Genomic DNA, 25,255 nt, shown 5'->3' on the forward strand with positions numbered 1-25,255 from the left:
TAATTGAAAATGAAAAAAGTGTGTTACGAATTTTTTTTAGTATTTTAAGTTAACTTTTTTTTAAATAAAATTTCGCACGAAAATATTTTATCACATTTTCAACTTATTTTTGCACTAGCAATCGCTTCGATTATATTACGTTGTTATTTCAAGTTTAATATGTATATACTTTTTTTTACTAAATACATTATTTTCAATACTATATAGTTTATTCAATAGACTATACGTAAAAAATATATGAACAAAAATTGTTGCCATTCCATTCCATACATATTTCATTTATCTAATATCTATTTTTTTAATAAATAATGCGATATTTTCAAATTGCATGTGTACGGATTAATAAATTAATCGCGCTTTAAAATTATATTTTGTAAACCAACAGATTTTTGTCGCCGAGTTTTTACATTCGAAGTTGATTTTTAATCAATAAAATTGTAGGACTCGTTTCAAATATTACTCAAGAAATACACACGAGTGACTGTTTGCTAAATGTAAAAGTTGAAATATGAATCTATATATGTAGACAGTCGATCTAGAAAATGCATGATGTTTACTGCCTCGCATATATATTATAATTAATGTAAATGAAACATGTAAATAAATCGCTTGTACAAATACTCGCAATGCTTGTTTCGCGAGCTCTTTAAATAATATGGGAATTATATGGAAAATAAATCTCTGTATAAAATTCTTCTGAAACACGGATACTCTTTTGTTTGCTCGGTACCATAATTTATGTAATACGTTTCTCAATCTAGCACTAATAATTAGTATGAGTTAAACTTTGTCGTAACAAGTAGACAGGAAGTCCACGTCGGGCGAAAGAAGTTTTGTAATCACTTAAAGTGCATTCGCGTGCGGCCTGGGAATTCAAGTTGCTAAGACGCTAAGGTGACAATTTTTCAGCGTCTAGTAGGCTGCGTAATGTAAAATATTGCAATTGCTTCATCGATTGCGTGTAATCATACGATTCTTAATAATTTGATGTAATAATATTAAGTATATTATAATTAGTTTCTTTTTTTTATATCATATTTTATATCATCATTTTTCATTACGATTATATCAATCATTTTTTAATATCTCATAAAATACTACAACTCTCTCTAATCTATATATTGTATAACATGGAATATTATATTTATTTAATATTTGATTTCGAAAAAATAATAAAAACTTTGGAGAAGATAGATGGAAATTGTAAAAAATAAATTTCTTAAAAAGATAAAATATATTTTTACGTATAGTTAGAAATACTTTTCATTTGCGCAATCGGATTGTCTTAATGAATTTCGCGTATGAATATTGCAATTGTCTGCGTTAAATGATATAAATCATATTCATTTTTACATAATAATCTATTTTATAGAAGTTAAAATAATTTTACTTTTAGAAAATTCCAAAATGGGGAAATGACATCCTTTAATTAAACAGTAAATTATACTTAACTTTATTATAAAACATAGAAGATAAAAAATAAAAGAGTCTCAAATTACCATATTTAATTTTATATATAAAAAAATAGTTTAATAAGAAATTTAAATAAATGTATTGTTTAAGCTTCTTGTAACTTTTTATATTAATACGCAAATTTAAAAATAGCAAATGTCTCATAACTTTATGAGAACATTTTTCATTTATATTGTATATCGCGTTTAGTAATTATGCTACTATGAATCCATGGATATCCATATAATAATATGTTTGATATACGACATACAATTCCCGAATGCAAACTTGAATAACTAATGTGTACTAATATGTACATAAGCACGCGAATTAGCATTATTAACTTCCCATGTAGCTTAGATATTTATATAACAATCTTTAATGGGTTTGAATAGAAACGCCGATATAATCATTGCAATAATTAATTGGAATATTATTCCATAATATGCTACATAGCGACGCGCATAATGTCGCTACCCTTGAACAATTGTATGCTGAAGCAGCATGAATAAGCAATTTAATGTCGAATTAGTTAAACATGGCGCCGATTTTGCGGAACGTAATGTCTCTGATAGTTACGCGTATATTTAATACGTTCACTGATTTCTCTTCAGCACTTATCCCAATCTTCGCAGATAAAATATAAAAATATATGATATAAAAAATTTTGATCTTAGCACGTGTAAGCTTTTATTTTGAATCTTTCTTTTTCATATGACATGAATCAGAAAGATTTGTACGCGTTGTTGAAAAAAAAACTTGCAAACTAATTCTAACAGAGAGAATTAACTTCTTTCTTTTAGATATTTATTTTTATATTTTAAAATTTACATTTAAATATTAAAATACACATTTTAAATTGAATTAAATCTCAGATAAAATAATGAAATTTTTACTTCATTTACATCGCTTTTTATTACGCTTCTAATTTGTGTAAAAATCAGTATGTATATAATGTTATTTCTGTATATGTATAATATAAATAATTTTAAATTCATCCAATTTTAATAGGTCATTGTTTTATTTGACTTTATAAAATATTTGAAAAAATGTCCATTTAAATATTTAAAATATACATTTTAAATTGAATTAAATCGCTGAAGGGGAGTAATAAAAAATTTTTTCATTAAATTTTGGTTATCTTATTCTCTTTTTATTGAAATATAAATTATATAATGTATTACTATTAATGTATCAAATGAATTTATCAATTCGCCGTGTCTAATTCTATCTCTTTACGTATCGCGCGTAAATTATCATGCTTCGAGTACATATATATTCTGTGCTATCTTACTGAATTGTACTACCAAATGTGAGAGAAAACACTTTGGAGACGACGAGTACATATCATTCTCTTGGAGCGCGTATATATTTTTAGCGCACCGCAAAGGTCATAGACCAGAGATCATAGCGGGAATCCCGATGGCGCACACCATAATGTATCATACCGATGATCCGATCGTGAGTTACGGAGTTTCGAAGTACAAGAACGGATTTACGATGGTGCGTGAAAGTTAGCCGCTGATCTTGCTCCAAGTGGCGGGAATTCACTCTTGCACTTTGGAATCTCGTAACTTACGAATGGAGACGTCAGGACGTTATGGAATAATGTAACGATTCGATTCCAAATCGACCCTTTATATCCTCGTAAGCGGACAAATATACTGGTTGAAAGAATATTCCTGTATATCTTTCTACTTTAGCTTTCTTTCTATTTATTTTGCACATATCTCATAACTATATATATATATATATATATATATATATTTTGCATCTGTGTTCTTTATGTTTAACCTTTTTATAAAAAGTCTATGTTTTTTTATAAAACGTCGACTTGCAAAGATTCCGCGCTTTAAAAAGACCAAACTTTTCTGCAAAAAAGCTTTTATAAAATGCATGCGACGTATATAAAAATTAATATAAAATTAAAAGAAACTTTTACATAAATATTATATATAACATATAGTTATATAACAATTTTTATATAAAAATATATCATGTTTTATTGCCATACTTTAATTGTCTAGCAGACTTGTACATTTTCATTATATATACACTAACTTAGCTTTCTTGATATATATTTTGCATATATTTTGGACCTACATAAAAGTTAATATAAAATTCTGCATTATAATTTTATACAAGATTATATACAGAATTATTATATAAATTATGTATAAAATTATAAAAATTTTTCTATAGCTTTATATATTAAAAACACGTGTGTTACATTCTTTTTTCTTTTAATGTTACTCAACAAATTCGCTGTATTTTTACTTAGCGTTTTAAATATGTTTTACGTAATACGATGTAAATTAAAATTAAGTAGCTTATAAAGTTTGCCTCAGTATATTCTTTCGCATATACGCGCTCTTCAAACATATATATATATATATATTTTTTTTTTTTTTCAACAAAATTTCCCATCCACCTAACGAACGACGAAGCACACACGTGTCAGTATTATCGAATGTCGAAACGTTCGGTCAGTTTTTATTTGTTTGTTCCGCGCAGCTTTTTACGCTCACACTCCTTAAACGCAATAACGTTCGATAACATATCTCGTTCGGCGAAATGGACAAACACACAGTTTGTCGTTTTGCGCAGGGCACGTTGCATTCTATTCGCCCTCTTTTCCTTCTTCCTACGCGAACGAGAAAGAGACGAACGAAGCGTAATGTGAGATCGTTAGACTCACCGACGTGACGATTAAACCGCAGGGTCCGTTGCCAGCGAGCGAGCGAGCGGTTCGGCCGTCCATATTTCGGCGTCGAAACGTCGAAGAGGGATTCACGAGCGCCGGGGGTCCGCCAGGACACAACGTGAATTAAAGCGCGAGGGATGGCTAAATGGCCAAAACGGAGGAACGCGCGCGGCGATGTTTCCTCGAATAAAAAAAAAAAAAAAAAAAAGAGCGAGGGAGGGATATTTCAGTCCGGGCACTTAGCGAATGATTTTTAAATTGAATCACGTCTCTCAACCCTGCTGCGTTCCGTTGGCGGGCAACTACGGAACACCCAGGGGGTGAAGGGGTAGGTCGAGGAAAGGGGAGGCTGTGTGCTCGAACTCTCTGCTAGAAGAACGTGTTGACAAGCGGAGGACACGAGGGCGGAGCGGAAACGACGCGATGCTCCTTGCCATGTCGCGATGTCTTCTCGGCTGACAAGAAGCAGCATCCGGTTTGTCGCCATCGTTACGATCCCGCTATATTATATATAAGACCGGTGCGTTTGATGAAAATGTGTCGCTCCACGTTCCGGGACGAAATATTTTATACTGCATTCGTGTAATGTTTTGCGGAAAGAGAGAGAGAGAGAGAGAAAGTTGTACCTTTGCGTACGGAAAATATGTATAATTTCGTCCGACATTGTATATAGGTACGTATCGATCCTTTCCTCGGCTTTTACGTAAGACGGAGAGAATTTCGCGCAAAATTTATATAAAACATTGAGCATGTTCGTTTTAGTAATTTTTTGCATTTCGTCGCTCTTCTCGTTTTTTTTTTTTTTTTTTTAGCTCCGATGTACGACTATTTTATTTTTAATATGGAAGATGCGAGAAAAAGAGCACTCCAATATTTAAATTATATTTTTCTTCCTCGACTCTATCATGTATTTTACTATATACGTCTTATTCTTTGGGAGACGCAGGCATGTCGGTGCTGTGCTTAGATGATTTTAAAATTAGTTAGATAAAGATAAGATCTTGGATAAGATAAAGAGGATTTTTTAAAAATATATCTAGATAAAAGATAAAATCATATGTAAATTATAATTAATGTAAATTATAAAAGGCATATGAAAATAATATTCAAATTTTAATAAATGATAAATTTTTATCGCTTAATACCTAAGTCCTACTACTTAAGTATTTTCACGTGCTAGAATTAAACCAAATTATCTGAACATTATTCTAGATAATTTAGAGTAAAGATAACCCCTTTTTTATCTACGCTGCAGATATAGATAATACATATTTTTTATTATCTATATAAAGATAAGATGACACCAAAATTCCATCTAGATGCTAATATAATTTTATTTCGATGACAACAAACACTGCAGGCAATCAAGTTGTTGTAATAAAAAAAAAGTCGATTAATTATACAGGGTGTCCAGCAACTAACGGATCAACGATTACAAATGGATTCTTTGGTCAATTTGGGAACGATTTTTCCTCAGCGAAAATGTCGAAAAAGGTCATCATTTTTTACAACTTTCCAATATTTGTCATTATGTATCTTTATAACTAAGCCTCAAATTCAAATTTTATTATAATAAACTCTACCTGAAATTAACCGAAGAATGTAATTATGTTAGACTTTTAACTCCAAAACGTTTAGTTTTCAAAAAACCCATTTTTTTCAATCGTTTATAACTCGAAAATTATTGACTTCTCAACATTTTTGCTAAGGAAAAATCGTCTCCAAATTGGCCAGAGAATCCGCCCTTAATCATTGATCCGTTAGTTATCGGACACCCTGTATATCAACGTGTACACTTCTTTCGTCGTAGTTCTATGAGAAATTTAGCGAGAGACGACGTGTGGACTTGCGAGATAATCTCATCTGTTCAGAGTCTTTGACAGTTCCTAGATGCTTTTAGCACTCACGACAGCGCTTTCGTACTTCCGGTCTGCGCAATGGCTTAGCGCTCTATGATAATTAAGAGGTTGCCTACAAGTACGAGGAACACCCGACAGCTTGTGGGATAAGTGGTCCTAATACATTTATCTATAAGGTGCCCTAAGTTCTTGTACAAGACGATGTGGTGTAAGGGTGTGGCGAGAGAAGGGTCTGTTGATGAAGAAGCTTCGCAAAGCCGGGCGTAGCAAGGCGCTCATTGTTACATTTCCATTCACTGATTTCGCGACGAGAGAAGAGTAAATCCTCAGGTTTACGTAAGGGGAAAGATTTGGTGCACCGCTATGTGTGCTATCGTGTAAATAAAACTAAAAAAATCCAGACACAACAAAAACGCGTTTGCGTGTCGGGACGCGATTTATTGCATTCAATTTGTTAAATCAAGTTGCCGGAGGACATGGTTCGAATTTCCGACAGTTTGAGTGCTAATCCAATCCAACTTTATACAGACTGTTAACGAGTTCTGTTAACAAGTAGCGTTAGCTGTGATTTTTTCCTATTGTGTTTTTACACCTTCTAAATTTTTATCAAATCTTTTGACGCTTTGCACGCGCGAACAACTGTTTATATACATACATGTGTATATATAAAAACGAAAAGGTGTTGTAAAATCAACGAAACGAGAATACAAAACATATCTCTTTTGTCTAGTCCCACAAAATTAATAACAATACAAAAGAATCAAGTCTTTCTTCTTTTCAATGAATATATTGATGAGTATATATTTCCGCAAAAAAGCACTTTCCATCACGCGAAGTCTTCAAACTGGAGTCATCGAAGCTCTTAATGTACCTATTAAACAAACTATCAGTCTTGGTAAAGGTACACGAAACGTCATGGATTCTCCGGGCCTCGACAGCTTGCGGGTTAAGTGGTTGTAATACATTCAGCCGGAATGTGGTCCAACTTTCCACATACACAATGGCTGGAACTGGAGGTTGGGGAACGAGAGTCGGGGAGGGTTGGCTCAGTTCGCCAGCTCTTTCGCTTTCCACGGTTCTCTATATAAACCGCCTAGGTTCTGGTGAATGTGTTTGCGTACGCGCGCAGGAGCACCGGTGGAGTACTCGCGTGGAAGAAGAACGTTGGAAAGGACGTTGGAGAGGAGAGTTGATCTTGACGTTAACTATAGGTCTCCCGGTCCAGACGTTCCCGCCGGGTCGGGACGGGGTGGGGGATGGGGAGGAGAGACGACGTGGAAGAAAAGAAGACACCGACAGTAGCGTAGCCAGCGCCAAGCCAGACTGGACGGCGCTGAGCTCGTCGCCCTCGTAGTAAACAAAGCTGTAACTCTCCTCTCGCATTGAGGAATCAATGCTTCGTGCCGCGCTCTTGGGGGAACAAACTCCTAGAGCAAACCCTCCTCTCTCTCTCTCTCTCTCTCTTTCTTTTTTACTCTCGCGCATCCATCTTAGTTTTCGTGCGGCTTGCATGCTGATGCATCGGGAAGCGACTCGGAAAGATGGTCACTCGAACTTGCTTTCCGTGTAGCTCTTTATATGTTTCCACGCGTGCTGAACCCGAAACTTAACGGCACGTCGATATTATATTGTGAAGGTGACGTAAGTGACAGCTCGAGGAATCGATGTAGAGCGGAAAAATTCCATTTCCGATTGGCCGCGTCTCTTTATTATTTTTTTTCTTTCTTTCTTTCTTTTGTTCTCGATGCTATTAGAATAATATATTTTTATCGCTGAAATATATATTCGCGCTATCTTGGAGTTATATCGCGCCTTGCGATATTTTTCCTCGTTCCTTCGATTATTAAGTACGATAAAAAGTTTGAGAAAAAGAGAATTCAAGTTAATGCTATTACAAACGTCGGCAATTGAAGAAAATAGCGTAATGATATTCTTTTCGATTATCCCCCCACAGAGAGGCGGAAGAGGCCAGTGTGAAAGATTAAAAGAATCGAGTTAAGGACGCTTACTATTCCACAAGAAGCATGAATACTTTCCAACTCATATTATTTGATATTTGGATCTTCTCCAAGAATTTTCGTAAGAACAGTGTCGTTATAAAGTTGAAGGAGCTCTCTTCCAAACGAACGAGAAGTATTATATCGAATGCGTTTAACATTTTCTTATTCACGATCAATTTTTCCAACACCGAAAGTAAAACGTATTTTCTCAAAGTAAAATTTCGCACAAATTATTTTACGACCGATGATCGTCCTAACGTATACATAAAATTAGCGTGTAAAGGAAAACGCGTAATCTTAAAAATCGGAATAGATCCAATCAATCACGAGAGAGTGAGAGAGAGAGAAAATAATTAAAAACTTGAAGAAAATCTCTTTGACTGTAATATTATTAAAAACTGTAATAAACTCAAACATCTCCTTTTCGCATTTAACACGTAGTTGGAATCACGGACTTAATTTTCATAGAAAGAAAAGTAATTAACCGCAGCTTAGAACGTCGGAAAGGCAAATGACGAAAGTGTCAACCGCGATTTCGCTCGATGTATTCGTACAATTCCATTCCCCGCCGAGATTCGCGTACTCTCCGATCTCTCTGCGAAGATAACCGCCGATATCCGCTACGGCAAAAGCGACTGGATAAATGGTGGACGAAAATTCGCTTACGCTCGAAAGACACGAGAAACGATCTCCTTGCTTCTCCGAGTCGGAAGCGAATAGTTACGGTCTCCTCTCTTCTCCATCGCGTTAATCCCGATCGTTAAAAGTCCTCCTCTCCGTTTAAATATGTATTTACGACTTTGCTCTGCAAGAGCTAAATTATATATAATCGTATTTTAATGTTACAATTTTCGTTTTGTTTATTGTATTTTTTTTTTTACGTTTATCGTATGTTCAGTGTTCGCTGTTATCTAAATAAAATTATTTAGATGAAATTTTTTGGCGTTGTCTTATCTTTATAGAAATTAAAAATATGTATTATCTATATCCGCATCTTGTTGTTAGATGAAAAAAAGTATTATATTTTATAACTGTATTTATATAAGCGGTCTTAAAAATCGAGATAATATTATCTGGAAGTTATCTAGATGAGTTTTTTTAACTAGACATATTTAAAACAAAATCATCCTATCTAAGAGATCTCATCTTTACATAGCTAATTTAAAAATCATCTTAGCACAACACTACTGCGTATGTTCATTTTTTTGTTATACTTGTGTGTCAAATTACCACAAATACGGTGCAACAATTACATAAATGCGCGTGTATCACTAATTGTAATCGTATATTTCGAATAAAATATGCGGTGACGTTTTGCTTTTCCGCGCACACGCATTTCGCTCTGTTTTACTTTAAGTCTCCTCCTAGCCAGCATCGCGAGTTAACATCGCGCGGCAGAGAGTTATCACGATGGCGCAATATAGCCTGTCTGTACAACGCGGTGCATTTGCACATTGTGAAAAGAGTCGGCTGTGTTGAAGTAAGTGCAACGGTTCTCTCTCCTCGTGCCCGAGCGAAAGAACTCGCTGCCCTTCTTATTTCTCCAGGGACTTTTCGCGAACGGGAGCGAACGAGAGAGAGAGAGAGAGAGAGAGCGAGAAGGAAGGGAGATCAGAATTTCCCCTTTATTCTTCCTCTCTTTCTCTCGTTTCCCTTTGTTACCGCTCGTAAGGCCTTCACTTTCTTCGACGTGAATGGGAAAATCGGCTAAATATCTCCGGAGCACTTCCGCGCATCCCGTTGTCGCGATACTTTCTACTTATCTCGTCTTCTATTTTGTTTCCCTTCCCGGGAGAGACAGCTACATATTTCAATGGTAATAACAATCGACGTTATTCAACGATGCTATGCAAGAAGCAGCTGACCGGGATCTCAATAAGCGGTCATTTGAACGATGGGAAGACCGAGTTTTTATTCGTCCGCGGAAAACTTTGCGCGAATAAAACAGAGAGAAGACATATCACACACAATATATACAGAGTGTCCGGTAACTAACGGACCAACGATTACAAGTGGATTCTTTGGTCAATTTGGGAACGATTTTTCCTCAGCGAAAATGTCATCATTTTTTACAACTTTCCAATATTTGTCATTATGTATCTTTATAACTAAGCCTCAAATTCAAATTTTATTATAGTAAACTCTACCTGAAATTAACTGAAGACTGTAATTATGTTAGACTTTTAACTCCAAAACGTTTAGTTTTCGAAAAACCCATTTTTTTTTTCAATCGCTTATAACTCGAAAATTATTGACTTCTCAACATTTTTGCTAAGGAAAAATCGTCTCCAAATTGGCCCGAGAATCCACCCTTAATCATTGGTCCGTTAGTTACCGGTCACCCTGTATATATGTATATATATATATATATATTGCGTTAGTACGTATGGAGGATATTCCATAAGGGACGCCCTCGCAAAATCCCGGAGCGATTTATTCCGCTTGGTTAGGAATATCTATAACCGTAGTAGGTTTGTAGATCACTCGGTGCTTGAAAGCATCATTGATCATCCGTCCCGTTCGCGAATCTCATTTCTTCTTGTTCCTTCGCTTTCCTTTCTTCGTATCGTCACTATACATCTTTATTCCGTATATTTCGCGATCTCTAGTTTACTACACAACTATATCAGAAAATATGCATCCCCACATCCGACCCACGCACATCAAAGTTTTTGAGGAATCTTTATTTGAAAATATAAAATATACAAACAAATATATGGGACGAGAGATTCTCTTTTGCGTTAATCGGAAAATAAAGGTATATAAATTCCCAAGAATTGGATGCATAATTTTGAATGTTTAAACATATCGTCTTCCAAAGTATAGCAATTTCCGATTACACGCGACTCTGCGAACTATTTACGATATAATATGATATCCGTCCCGTTTCAGGTGGCCTGGATGCTTTTCGACAAGAGCGCTATCCTGACGGTACAGAATCACGTTATTACCAGGAACCCCAGAATATCCGTGTCGCACGATAAGCACAGGACCTGGTTCCTACATATCAACGACGTGCACGAGGAGGACAAGGGAAAGTACATGTGCCAGATTAACACCGCCGCCGCCAAAACGCAATATGGCTATCTACACGTTGTAGGTGAGAACGCGCTAACTTGTGAAATATATTGATGTATCGCTAAAATTGCTCAACTTTATTTCATGTATTTCTACAATATTACGAAATTCTTCGAAAAACACTATTAAACGCGTTAGGTAATTGGTTTTCTCTCTTAGAACTCTTTTACAAAAATAATCCGATTTCGTCTCTTTGTATTCAAATATTAAAATGATAATAATTTAATACCGAAAAGGCAAATTTATTATTGTCCGAAAAGTAGACTTTTACTCGTGCGCATCTCTTCTCTTTGAAGATTTCTTTCATTTTGCTAAGGAAAATTTTAACAAGAATATATCAGTGATATGCAATTTCTAATAATTACTCACATTTTTTTATTAATTTTAAGCTTTAAATTATCGACAAATTATGATTGCATTTTGTTGAAAAGTAGAAACAGAAAGAGAGAGAGAGAGAGAGAGAGATGCTTTTATCAAAAATAATTATTTTTCTAAACGAATGTATGAAGACTCATATTTCTCTCGATATCACTATCCTGTCATGTTTTATTGTTTCCGAGAAGAAAAAAAACCACTATCTCATATACGTTGTACGTTAATTCTGTTGCACCATTAGCGGAGAACATTCCCCGATCGATTGTTATTTACGGTCTTATTGTATCGTACTGTGAACCCATTAGATCCTCCGAATAAATCTCATTTCGCGTAATGGAGTCAGCTTACCGTCGCGAAGTTTTGCGCGAAACAGAGCGTAAGCATTTTATCGCAGCCATCTAAACAGATTTATGTTTAGAGAGCGAGAGCGCGTTTCCCGGCGTTTCCGCTAATCTTACAGACAGTAGTAGCAGTAGTAGTAGAAGCAACGATGGAGACATAATAATTTAATCGTAGGAGAGTGTGTATATCACAATAAGACCCCGATGGCGCGCGCGGCCATCTCTCTGCCAGCCGAGAGAACATATTAATATCTCGAGTTTTGACATCTCGGCTGGCTGCGCGGAGAGGCCGAGCGACGTGGATACCCGGGAACGGATGCGTCGGTGGAGTAATCAGCGGGCTAGATTAATTGTTTCCGCGGGACTCTTGCCCCCACCCTCGCACAAACACACGCAAGATTTTCCCGGCGCGACACACATTCCCGCGCGCGATATAATGTCGATAGCGCTTCGACACACAATGGCCATCAGCCATGACTCTACATCGCGCGTGTAACAAGCCTCGGCAGATGCGTTTTAGGTATTCTATCTGTCGCCGGTTATCTCGCGGTTAGGCACGCATCGCGTGATGTTTGTGCCCGATCGATTTATATATGTATAGGTGTATATAAATTACAAACGTTTTATACATATACACATATTGATTATAATATTTTTATTGATTTATATACTATTTTATATTTATTGCAATTATTTTGCATTTAACTCTTTAATAATGATGTCCAAATTAATTAATATTGCTTATTATTTATTATTAGATGGTATTGACTTGTAGTATTTTTATTGAGTTATACTACTTGTGCATTGATCTACATTACCTTCATTGACCTATACTACTTATATTTATTGCAACATTATTTTTATCATCATTTTGCATTTAACTCTTTAATAATAATGTTCAAATGAATTATTATTGCTTATTATTTATTATTAGATATATTGATTTGTAGTATTTTTAGTGACTTATACTACTTTCATCGATCTACATTGCGTTATTACCTTCATTGACCTATACTACTTATATTTATTGCAGCATCATTTTGTATCATCATTTTGCATTTAACCCTTTAATAATGATGTCCAAATGAGTTAATATTGCTTATTATTTAATATTAGATATATTGACTCGTAGGATTCGTATTGCTTATACTACTTTCAGTGATTTACACGACACTTTCATCGACATATACTACTTATTAATTTGAATACGCTTTACTCCCGAATTACGCGATCGCAAGATATTAATTTGATATGAGATATGATGAGATATATATATATATATATATATATATATATGCATATGTATACAAATTTAAATTCTGTCTTATTAAATAGATTTGAATTTGTCATAGTAATATAAATTTTAGCAAACCTGTACTTAATAAATTGAATCTAAAATTAATTGAATTAAACTTTTAAGATCTATACGAAATAAATAATATAAAACACATATAGTTTATAAAACACTTTTCTAAAAAAATGGTAAAAACAAACGTTAAGTACATTAAAAAGGATTCATATCTGTATGCAATAAATAGAAGTAAAAAAATCTATTATTTATATATACTTGACGTTTTTTACCATAAAATAAAAATTTATTACTCACCAATCGATGCATAATGGAATTGATTATGTAGACTAAAAGTTAATCTGTAACATATAAAGTAGTATTTTTATTAACTTATACTACTTTCATTGATCTATATTACTTTTATTGACCTATACTACTTACATTATTGCATCATTATTTTATATCATTATTTTGCATTTAGTTTTTTAATTATGATGTTTTAAATTAATTAATATTATTTATTAATTATTATTTATATATATTGACTTGTAATACTTTTATTGACTTACACTACTTTCATTAATCTACATTACTTTCATTGACTTATACTACTTACATTTATTGTACTATTATTTTATATCATCATTTTGCATTTAATTTTTTAATTATGATGTTTCAAATTAATTAATATTGTTTATTATTTATTATTTATATATATTGACTTGTAATACTTTTATTGACTTACACTACTTTCATTAATCTACATTACTTTCATTGACTTATACTACTTACATTTATTGTACTATTATTTTATATCATCATTTTGCATTTAATTTTTTAATTATGATGTTTCCAATTAATTAATATTGTTTAATATTTATTATTTATATATATTGACTTGTAATACTTTTATTGACTTACACTACTTTCATTAATCTACATTACTTTCATTGACTTATACTACTTACATTTATTGTACTATTATTTTATATCATCATTTTGCATTTAATTTTTTATTTATGATGTTTCAAATTAATTAATATTGTTTATTATTTATTATTATTAGAATTATAAATTAACTTATAATATTTTTATTAACTTATAATAATTTCATTGACCTACATCTGTATTACCTTTATTGACCTATATTACTTTCATATACATTACTTTTATTGACAATATGCTACTTCCATTTATTGTGCCATTATTTTATATTATTTTGCATTTAACCATAATGTTCATAACTTTAATTATAATGTCGAAATTAATTAACATTGCTTATTCATTTTAATCATAATGTCCTAATTAAAATTAATATTGTTTATTATTTATCATTATATATACATATATAAAAATTAAGTTGAAATAAAGGTTTACATACGCACATACAAAACAGATTTTAAATTTGACTTTTTCTCCACGAAAAATACGCCAACTTGCAGTTCTTTAAACATAATATATTTATTTATGATATATATATATATATATATATATATAAATATATATCTGATTCATTATAAATCCAATGAATAAATAAGAATTTAAAAGAGAGATTTTATATGTTGTTTGATTTGATCTTGCTAAAATATCGCGAAACATACATATGTGAAAAATTGATATTCTTAGCCACATTCGGTGCAAATATTCGGTGATGACATCGCTAACTTCGTGACTAGGTGAACGTATCTGATATCATATATATCCCTTGTTCCTGTCTATTTAGTTACCGAACCTTCTTCGCGCGTGGTCGACCATCGCATCTAACGTAAATAAAACAGAAGCCCGGGACCATCTGACTTTTATTCGATTTAAAGGGGAGTTGGCCGGCTTAAAACCGGTAAAAGAGCCGCGAAACTGAAAAGCAGACAATATAATGTACTCGCTGCGCCTTTTGATGGCGCTGAAAATTCCTTGCATCCAATCCACGTTATATCCGCAGGATGAGCCAAATTGTTTTACGGACTGTTTTCTCGGAAACTACTACAGATAGCAACGAGATATAGCTTTGATATCTTAAGAGCCATTTGTGAGACAAACAACGTATTGTTCGGTCGGACATTCCATTTTCAGGGCAACTTCTTTCATTTCTTTAAATGTAGAATATACGGGAAAAAATGTCTTTTATTCTTTTCTTTACATTTCTTTTAAAAAAAAGTAAGTCTAAATTGTTTTGTGCATTTTTGCATATTATTAGACAGATGGATTTGTAGAAAAAAAAAGAGACATTTGTTGGTTTCAAATATATGACTATGTGACATATGCGAATGTGTGATGCGGTTCAAGGAGAATATAACGTATAAATTTAAAATGTAAAATTTCATTTTTACATTAAAATTTTATATTATATTCTCCTTGAATTGAATTTCCGTATTACTAAACGCACAAGTTATACGGGTCATACCAATCAAGAAGCATATCATATTATGTATTGTACGATGAGTTTGACGTTAAATGCTCTAAGGGCATACTGTAATTAGCAATCTACAGTTTACAATGATTTCATTCACGACGGAACTCGATAATTATCCCAGTACAGTTCCCTCTTTTGGATGTTAATTGTAATATGCTGTCAGAACAAAGCAACGTTTAGGATCATTACAGCGACAAAGCGTCTTTCCTCCATCCCATTCTCACCCTCTCTCTCTCTCTCTCTCTCTCTCTCTCTCTCTCTCTCTCTCTCTCTCTCTCTCTCTCTCTGTCTCAACCTCTCTTCTTCTCTATATATTAGAATCGTATCTTCCTCTACCGCAAAAAACATGTTTAGCAATTCTATAAATTCTGAAATCCACAGGTATTAAAATTATATTATACAGGGTGTCCGGTAACTAACGGACCAATGATTAAGGGCGGATTCTCTGGCCAATTTGGAGACGATTTTTCCTTAGAAAAAATGTTGAGAAGTCAATAATTTTCGAGTTATAAGCGATTGAAAAAAAATGGGTTTTTTGAAAACTAAACGTTTTGGAGTTAAAAGTCTAACATAATTACATTCTTCAGTTAATTTCAGGTAGAGTTTACTATAATAAAATTTGAATTTGAGGCTTAGTTATAAAGATACATAATGACAAATATTGGAAAGTTGTAAAAAATGATGACATTTTCGCTGAGGAAAAATCGTTCCCAAATTGACCAAAGAATCCACTTGTAATCGTTGGTCCGTTAGTTATCGGACACCTTATATAAACATCGACATAACCGAAACAGCATTCGCGTGTCAGTCAGACTCGTCACTTTTCGGTATACAAGCAGATCGAATATATTTTTCTTCGGTCGAAAAAAAAAAAAAAATCTGAAAGAGAGATTCACCGGGGGACTCGATAAAGTGGCAATCCCGTTTGGAATCGTCAATATTTGGATATTTAAACGCGCCGATACACGCGTAATGTATATATTTTTGTACACGTCGAAGGGAAAATATATTAAAGCCGCGAAGAGGGGGTAGTTTATCACGCGTAACCGCGCGCGTGTTTACCCTCGGGTTACCCTTCGTCGGATCTCGCCTAACCGGAGCGGCGTCTCTCGAAACCTTGCGCTACCAGGAGACTTTAGGACAAGTTAACGAACAACAGCGACGCGGTAACACGCGCGGCGTTTGCGCTTGAATAATGCATCGACAGACCGTTGCGCGACTGAGAAGGGGATGCGACCCCTTTCCCTCCCTCTTTGCGCGCGCGCATTCAATCTGCCCTTGTTCAACAATTCGGCAACACCCTGCATTAGCATTAATGCGAGATATCGGCGGACACCTGCGGTAATTCATAGGATTGGCCGCGTATGTATCTGCCGGCCATCGGATGTTGTTCGGGCACAAAGGAAATGTTCTTTTCCTTTTGTTTCTCAATGCGAAATTATTATAAGAGAATGTGACGGTAGGGGAATAATTTACAAACTTCCTACCCTCTTCTCTCCGTCCTTTGTAAATATAATCTCCTATATTAACGGAATGAATAATTGCGTCGCCGCGTTAATGATATCGTAATGAATTCTGTGTCGGGGAAAGAAAGATTTTATATCGTTTAAAAATCATCGTGCAATATTTCCATTTTATCCAGCTGACCGTTATAATAATATGCGAAATATCGGACAAAATAATTCTACGTTTGTAATAATCGTACACAGAGATATTACGTGCAAGGAATAATGCTGGAGATACAATAATAATAATAATAATAAAATAATTATAATAAATTAAAAACGCGATAATGATAAAATATAAGGAGGAAAAATGCATATTGTATATCTCGCGATATGCGTATTACATAATGCAATTGTAAATATGTTGCAAATCGTAATATTCTATTTGAGTTAATTTACATTATCGAACATGGTTAAAACAAAACGGTCATTCAATTAACTTCCTACTTCCATTTCCAAAAATATCCTGTATGTAAAATATATCTCTTCACCACATATATTCAGAAATTCTCCATTGTCATAATTTGCAACTTCAACTTTTTCTTTAAATTTATTTCATTCTGTTTACGATCTATTTGAACTGTGTAAGTGAATTATTTAAAACGTGACTTGCAATATTATTTAAAAAGTCTGATACAATATCTAAAGATAGAAGTTTTTTCGTACGTTGAACCAACTTGAAAATTACGAGACAAAATAGTTGGAAAAATTAGATTTGCGATCGCGAATTATTTGTAAATATGTGAAATGTCTGTCTTAGCTCTCGCAGTTTCTCCATTTCAGTGTACATCATCATTAATATTATTACAGTTCTCATTAATTTATTACAATTTCAGTTGCGATCGGGATTAATATTTTTACATATTTTTTTCCTATATTCCCTTTATAATCGATATATTTTAAAAGTTCAACTTTTGAAAGAGCAAGTTTCTTTTTCTGTCTCTCCGAGATTTTACAATTTCAATCGTTCTAATTCTGTATATCGAGAAGTCTCTTCCTTTCTATACTTACTCCATTCATTCGAAAAAATTAACTCGCGATTAACTTGATAATTTGTCGCATTAATTATCGCGTATCGTCGATTGATAAAATCGACATCATCGCTCTTCGAGTGTCTCGTTCGCAAATGCCGATTAATTAATTGGTATACGAAGAAGAAGAGTAATTTGGCTGATGTGTCATATTCGTATAGTAGAAGCAGTACGATATCATTTAAGCACGTCAGCCAATTCAGCGACTTGCATTTCCAGGTTGATCAACGTCGACGTTGCAGACGACGTATGTCCGTATACTAATATTATTCGTTACCACGACGACAATATAATTGAATTATACGCCCTTCTCCCTCTGCCTGTTTCTCTCTCTCTCTTTCTCTCATGCGCGCGCAAGCACGGTTTAATTCAAGAACAGCGATGACGTAGTCAATATATGCAGATGCGAGATATCGCTGTCATAGCGCAATTAAATAAAGTTATCGATAACGCGTTGATAAATTACAGCCGTGATTTATATAGTTGTTTTTTTTTTTCATGCGAGCTGAAAAAAATGATGTTTTAATAATTCATTTATATAGCGCAGCGCATAAGAGCGCGATTTCGCAAAATTTATTCAACAAATATATCGTTTATATACAAATATGTAATCTCTCTCTTTCTCTCTCTTTCTCTATGCGATATGCAATATGCGTATCGCGCCGGCGATAACGAACACGTGTGCGGTGGAAACTGTAAAAGTGCCGTTTCTGCTTAATACTTGCCGCTTAATTTTTAGCGAGTAATGTCACTTTAAACTCTGACGCAACTGCGCGCCATTCATAAATTATGAATAAACGTTACGTGCCACGTGTGCTGCACCATCGTGCCGATCTCAATAATATTAACATACGCCGTCTTAATTAATTGGCTCTATTTGATGATGAAAATCAAACGTCACATGGAACAAAATTATCTTTTAATAATATTTTTTCGTTCTCCACTATATTAATAGTATATAATATAATAATAATAATAATAACCATAATAATATATAATATATGTATAATAATATATAATAGTACAATAATAAAATAATCTTTTATGAAATATTCATCACAATATAAAAAATGATGTATCTTTTGTATCTACAAATTTTCTCGTCTTTTCTGCGGCAAAAATTGATGCAAAGTCCTGAATGAACGCAGGAGAAAATCGCGCATCGACGTGATTTTTGATCGGTTAACGTTAACGTGGGAGATTCCGTTTCATCTCGATGTTAAGCCCGTTTAGTAATTGCCGAAGAGGAGAGCCAGGGAAAGGACGGAAGAATCCGTCAAGGGTATGCAAAATATCGGGGGAAACTCGAAAGCTCGCGGCAAAAATGTAGTCCTTCCCCGTTCCTTCCATCTTAAGGATGAAACGTGACAAGACTTTCCCAGTCTCTCCCTTCCTCCGCCAATCCTTCAGAACATTTCTCTTACAGCGAGGAGAAGGCGCTTCTTATCATTAGTGATTACGAGTTTTTCACGGGCGTTTCCTTCCAACCCGCTTCTTATCTGCGCGCCATTTCTGCCTGCTATTTCCCGTAGTGTTCGCTTCTTTTAAATTTATCAATGACAATGTTTCTTTTTTTTTCGATCGCAATTGCGTGAATTGTGTTTTCCCTGCGTGTATGACTGTTCAATATTTGTCTATTTATATTAATAACTTGTTTATATTCACATTGCGATATATTACATATTAATTGTTAGCTATAGCATCAATTCTAAATAATTAGAGATACGCGAATAATATATATGTATATATTTGGATATAATATTCACGATTGACAATATGCATAGAGAATGAAAATTTTTCGCCAGTTCCATCGTAAATCGAGTTATAATTGCAAGACAAAAAAAAGAAACAAATTTTGACATGTCTCTTAGAATCAATAACTAAAACGCCAACGTCTTTTGTTATCTTTACAGTGCCACCGAACATCGACGATTCGCAAAGTTCGTCGGACGCGATCGTTCGCGAAGGTGCCAATGTGACCCTCACCTGCAAAGCGACCGGAAGTCCGACGCCCAGTATCCGCTGGAAACGGGACGACGGTTCCAAGATATCGATCAACAAAACTTTATCCGGTAACAGAAATTAATTTCGCGCGAAACGAAACGCTTCGACAAGCGGCATATAAATGTATATATACGTATTGTAATTTTCAAACGTAATGGAGTAATCAAAAATATATGTCAGTGTGAGAAATAATTAACCGCGAGCGATCGATTTTACATTTATACGTATAATGGATGGTGGTTTTCAGTGGCCGAGTGGGAAGGCGAAACGCTGGAAATGGCGAGGATTTCGCGACTGGACATGGGCGCGTATTTGTGCATCGCCAGCAACGGCATACCGCCTACGGTCAGCAAGCAGATCAAAGTGTCGGTCGACTGTAAGTACTTTGATTTTAATAAAAATCTGTCTAAGTTTACGGCGAAATAATTCGATCTGCAATAAACCAATTTTCTCGTGTCGATACGGAATGAACGAATAAAGGCGCGGTTTTTTTGCACAATTAAAACAATTATAATCAGTGTTTGCTGTCGTCTAAATAAAATTATATAGACGATCATCTGGATGAAATTTCTTATCTTTTTATATAGATATAAGAAAAATATATATTATCTATATCTGCATCTTAAATGAAAAAGTGTTATCTTTATTAAATTATCTAGAATAATATTCAGATACTTTGGTAGTACAACTTAAGTAGTGAGCTATAAAACTTACATAAATATAAGTATGAATATATTTTTATATTCCTTTTATAATTTACAATTTTTTATAACTGTATTTACATAAGTGATTTTAAAAATAGTATTATCTGGAAGTTATCTAGATGAATCGCTATATAATTGTATCTGTTACCTAAGATATATTTAAATTCAGACTCATCTTCATCTCTAAAGTAAATTTACATATTTTCCATCTCATCATTATCTAAATAATTTTAAAACCGTCTAAGCACAACACTGATTATAATTACATAACTATTGCAAAAAACTCGAGAGCTCTCTTGGTATTATATTTTAATTATCTTTATAACGAAAGAAACTCTTCCTTAGTGCATTCAGAAATTTTTTGTAGATTCGCAAACATTTTTGTCTAACCGGTCGAAAGAAACTTGCTTGCGTCAATCATTATTGATTTACCTAAAAACTGAGGTTCGAAGATTTCATTTCACGCATCGATAGCATTGTCTTTGTTTAAAAGTCACCGGGAAAAAAAGAGCGTAACTAGATTTTGGTCAAACAGATTTCTCTCGCGAAGGAGAGCAAAGGTATCCGCACCGCGACAAATAACGTGTAGGCGCTGCAAGGTAGTCCTCTGAGTGGCAACTGCGGCGCCGGGATACAGTGCGATACTCCGGAAAGGGGTTCAACAACATACAATTTAATAACATAGAAAGGAAACCGGTGACAAAGCGGCCTTTACCGAGTCCTCTCTCTCTCTCTTTCACCTCTTCTCTTTTGCTCTTGCGCTTCTAGGCTGTTTCCCGCTGAGCTAAAACAAACGTGCGAGTGCGCGAGAGAAAGAGCCAAAGAGATAGAGAGAAGGCAACGGGAGAAAAGTAGCGAATGGGGCGTTGAAAGTCAGGATCATGTGTGAGTGCGCGCGTCAGAGAGAGAAAGAAAGGGTTCCCCGGTGAGACATAAAAGTAAGCTCGGGCGAACCGCGACACACCATTACGCCGTTTCCACCCCTGTACTCTTGCCTATTGTTACGTTACTGCTCCTCCTAAATACCGGGCACGTGCCTCTTCCCTGTACTGACACGCTCGCTCACCACCGACGCTCGTTTTGCCTCCGTTTCCGTATCCGGCTAGGATACGGCCGCATCGAAAGTGGATATATATCGCTCGTTTTGCACGTCGTTCTTTCGCGAATTTTATTCGCGCGTGCGAATCTTAAATCGATTAACTACACGTGTTTCTAATATTTTGATCTTCCAAATATTTTTTTTTGTCTTTTTTAAAATATTATTATATCATTTAACTCTTTATTGGCTATACTATAGAATGAAAAATGCTTTATTAGAATTAAAGTATTCATAATAACAAATCTGGGCTACTATATGTGTGTGTATAAAAAGAAGCCAAAAGAGTTAAATAATTATAGTTTTCTTATTACTTAGTTTAGGTTGACCGATAAAATAAAATAAAATAGCCAATAAATGGTTAAATGAAAATAATATTTATCGATAAAACAGACACAGTCAGCACTCCATCCGTAGATTGCCTAATTAATTATAAAATTAATTGACTTGAAGAGTTTGTGTGTTTTGGAAAAAGTTTGTATTTTCAATTTGAAAAAGTTAAAAAAAAAAATTACCCGTTAAATGATTATTCCTTGTAATTTAAATTGAAATTTGACATTTAAGAGTCCGAAGAAAACGTCTTTGCAATTTTTAATATCAACAAAATTAATGACTTTTTTGTAACAAAGTCCTTAGAATATATAGTGAGAAAGGAAACATATTATAGTATCCAATGAGGAAATGACGATTATGGTCCCTTCGTGCAGTATTGCGCTACCTTTGAAAGCTCCGCGATATTTAATTATTAATTATCCGTAAAGTAAAATTGCATCCGCCTTTTAAGTCGGCTACAAAGAGATGGCGAGGAACGGTGGAGGCGGAAGTTTGTCGGGGCTTATGCGAAACATAATCTTCGTATTCTTAAGACGGTTTCCCTCGAGTTTTCACGTAACATTCAAACCGAACCCGCGCGCATGTACACGCGAAAATAATAAACAAAGTGGGAAAGCAACAAAAAGGATTGATGATTTATGTCCACGTAATTAATTAATTAATTCAACCGCATTGAGAAAAATCTATTGTAATTACAATACGAATGAGACGTCATTCGTGAGAGCCGATGACAAAGGAAGGACAAATGTATTTGTCGCTGTTGTCAATGCGAATACACCATGGATTATCCTTTTAGGCGTCCTTTAATTCTATTTGTGGCAGAGCGTAACTAGCAAAGGCTTTTGTCAACGAGTATTACCCTGGGCTCTTTTGAAATTAAATTACGATTGAGTAATAATGCAATAGTATTGTCTGCAATAGTATTATATGCCTCACTGTTGTCGCGACGACGAGAAATTGTATAAGAAATTGGCCCGTTGTTGTGTCGCCCTTTGCAAATGTTCGCTCTTAGATGCATCGTGTTTTCGCGAGATGTAAAACGCGATATATAATGCCGGAAACAAATTCGATATAAATGTATACTGCTGAAAGAGCGAATACAATTACAATAGAATACGCGGAAGACAAAAGTTTTATATCATATCATCTTCTTTCTTCTTTATTAACATTTTATCTATGTTATTTAATAATGTCTATTTATATTTCTAAACAATATGCAATCACTCTATCATTATGATCATATTGCAATAATTATTTTGTTCAATTAAATGTATTAAGCTTATATAATGCAATTATATATGTAGTAGAACGATTAATCTGTTATTATGCAAATGCATTGAGACAAATTTGTTTCAACGACCGATGCTGAAGATTAATGGCTAGTATCCGCAAAATCTCAAAATAAACATTGTACATATAATATTGCGATTATATATCTTTTGTGAATTATATACATTTTTATTCAATTGCTTCATTCAAGAGAAACACTTTTAATATTAGCTCTTTCATTGACCCGTAGCTATTTCATATTATAACTTGTTTGCGTATCACGACAGTATATTTCATTGGTCGATAACATCGGAACAAATTTCAGTAATAACGAGGAAGCGAACGTATGAAACCGGGTGAATATTTTGTCAGATGAATTTTTACGTTTCATTCGCAATATGAAGTTTCTCTAAATAGCCGCAGGACTTGTTTCGCTATACGAAATACAGGATATTACTAAGAGTTATGAATTCCGATATGACTGTTTTGGAATAAGAATAAAAATATTTTACATATATCAAATTTATATATATATATATATGTATATATAAAATATTTATATACATTTGTTTCATTTTTTTCTCTTTTTATTTCAATTTAGTTTCTATTTTTGTCTCATTTTTATCACATATTTGTCATGTTTTTTCATATATATATATATATATATATTATATATTTATATAAAAGATTTTTTGTATAAAAAATTCATTATTTCTAAATTTATCTCAAATTTTTTTTCCAAAATTTGACGCTTTAACAAATAATTTCGTTTTCTGTATAAAAAAAATGTATGAAAGATTCTGTATAAAAGATTTTCTGTATAAAAAAATTCATTATTTCTAAATTTATCTCAAATTTTTTTTCCAAAATTTGACGCTTTATCGAATAATTTAGTTTTACCAAAAGAATTTGCAATATATATCGCGGTTCGCACAATGATAATATTATTAATATCAAATAATATTGATAATATCTAACAATATCTAATCATAATAATTGTTATAATTATTATTATATATAAATGAAATAGATGCATATATATATATATATATATATATTTGACGAAATCAAGGATCGATAAGGAGCGATGGCATTAGCGATAATTAGACGACACATTTTTCGATGTCGGGGAATATAGCGACGTGTTGCCGAGCCGAGAGAGATCAGGGTAACGCTCTTTGCGCGTTTTTACGCGTTCAAACGGAGATTAATTAAATGGTCGGACAGATTACAGGCATCTACCGGCCGACCCTCTTGGTCTGATGACATTACAAGTTTACGGCCTGAAAAAGCGTTATATACGAGGTTTTTCATCCCGCCCCCGGTTTTATCCCTCATCGTGTAGCTTTCGCGCAACGTGACGTATTACACGGCGATATATATTTTGTAGTACGATAATTATAGAGACCATCGCGCGTATGTGTATGTGTATGTGTCGCGCACAAATATATCGTCGCCACGCGCCTACAAACGTCTCGTGAAATATTTTCATTCTCGAATGCGTGGCAACCAATGCGAATCGCACTGCCGCATTTATGACGACGCATTTGTTTGGCCCGGCGAATGTAATTTCAGTAAACACAATTGAACTCGCTCGTTGCAGTTATTAATACAGTTAACGGAAAAGCAAACACTGTATCGTTGGTACAATTATTAATATTCTGCAAGTGTTGATATATTCGGGGAGGGGCATAGAGCGAAGGGAAGGGTCAGAGGGAATGTATACGTTTATATTTAAATATTTTATCTTCGCGCATTATATTTGTAAAATTACGATATCATAACACATACATGCGCGTCCTT

At 33.9% G+C, this 25,255-nt stretch overlaps 1 protein-coding gene across 1 annotated transcript in view; it reads left to right on the forward strand.

Annotated features, from left to right (window-relative positions):
- Positions 1-25,255, forward strand: part of LOC114936231 (lachesin) — a 232,193-nt gene that overhangs the window by 125,693 nt on the left and 81,245 nt on the right. Inside the window, exons 3-5 of the mRNA XM_029309361.2 lie at positions 10,908-11,115; positions 19,960-20,118; positions 20,298-20,426. Of these exons, the coding sequence (XP_029165194.2) occupies positions 10,908-11,115; positions 19,960-20,118; positions 20,298-20,426 (496 nt within the window). The remainder of the gene's footprint in view (positions 1-10,907; positions 11,116-19,959; positions 20,119-20,297; positions 20,427-25,255) is intronic.

This window comes from Nylanderia fulva, unplaced genomic scaffold, assembly GCF_048542155.1.
Source record: "Nylanderia fulva isolate GAGA-0341 unplaced genomic scaffold, ASM4854215v1 Scaffold4, whole genome shotgun sequence".
Taxonomy (NCBI): domain Eukaryota; kingdom Metazoa; phylum Arthropoda; class Insecta; order Hymenoptera; family Formicidae; genus Nylanderia; species Nylanderia fulva.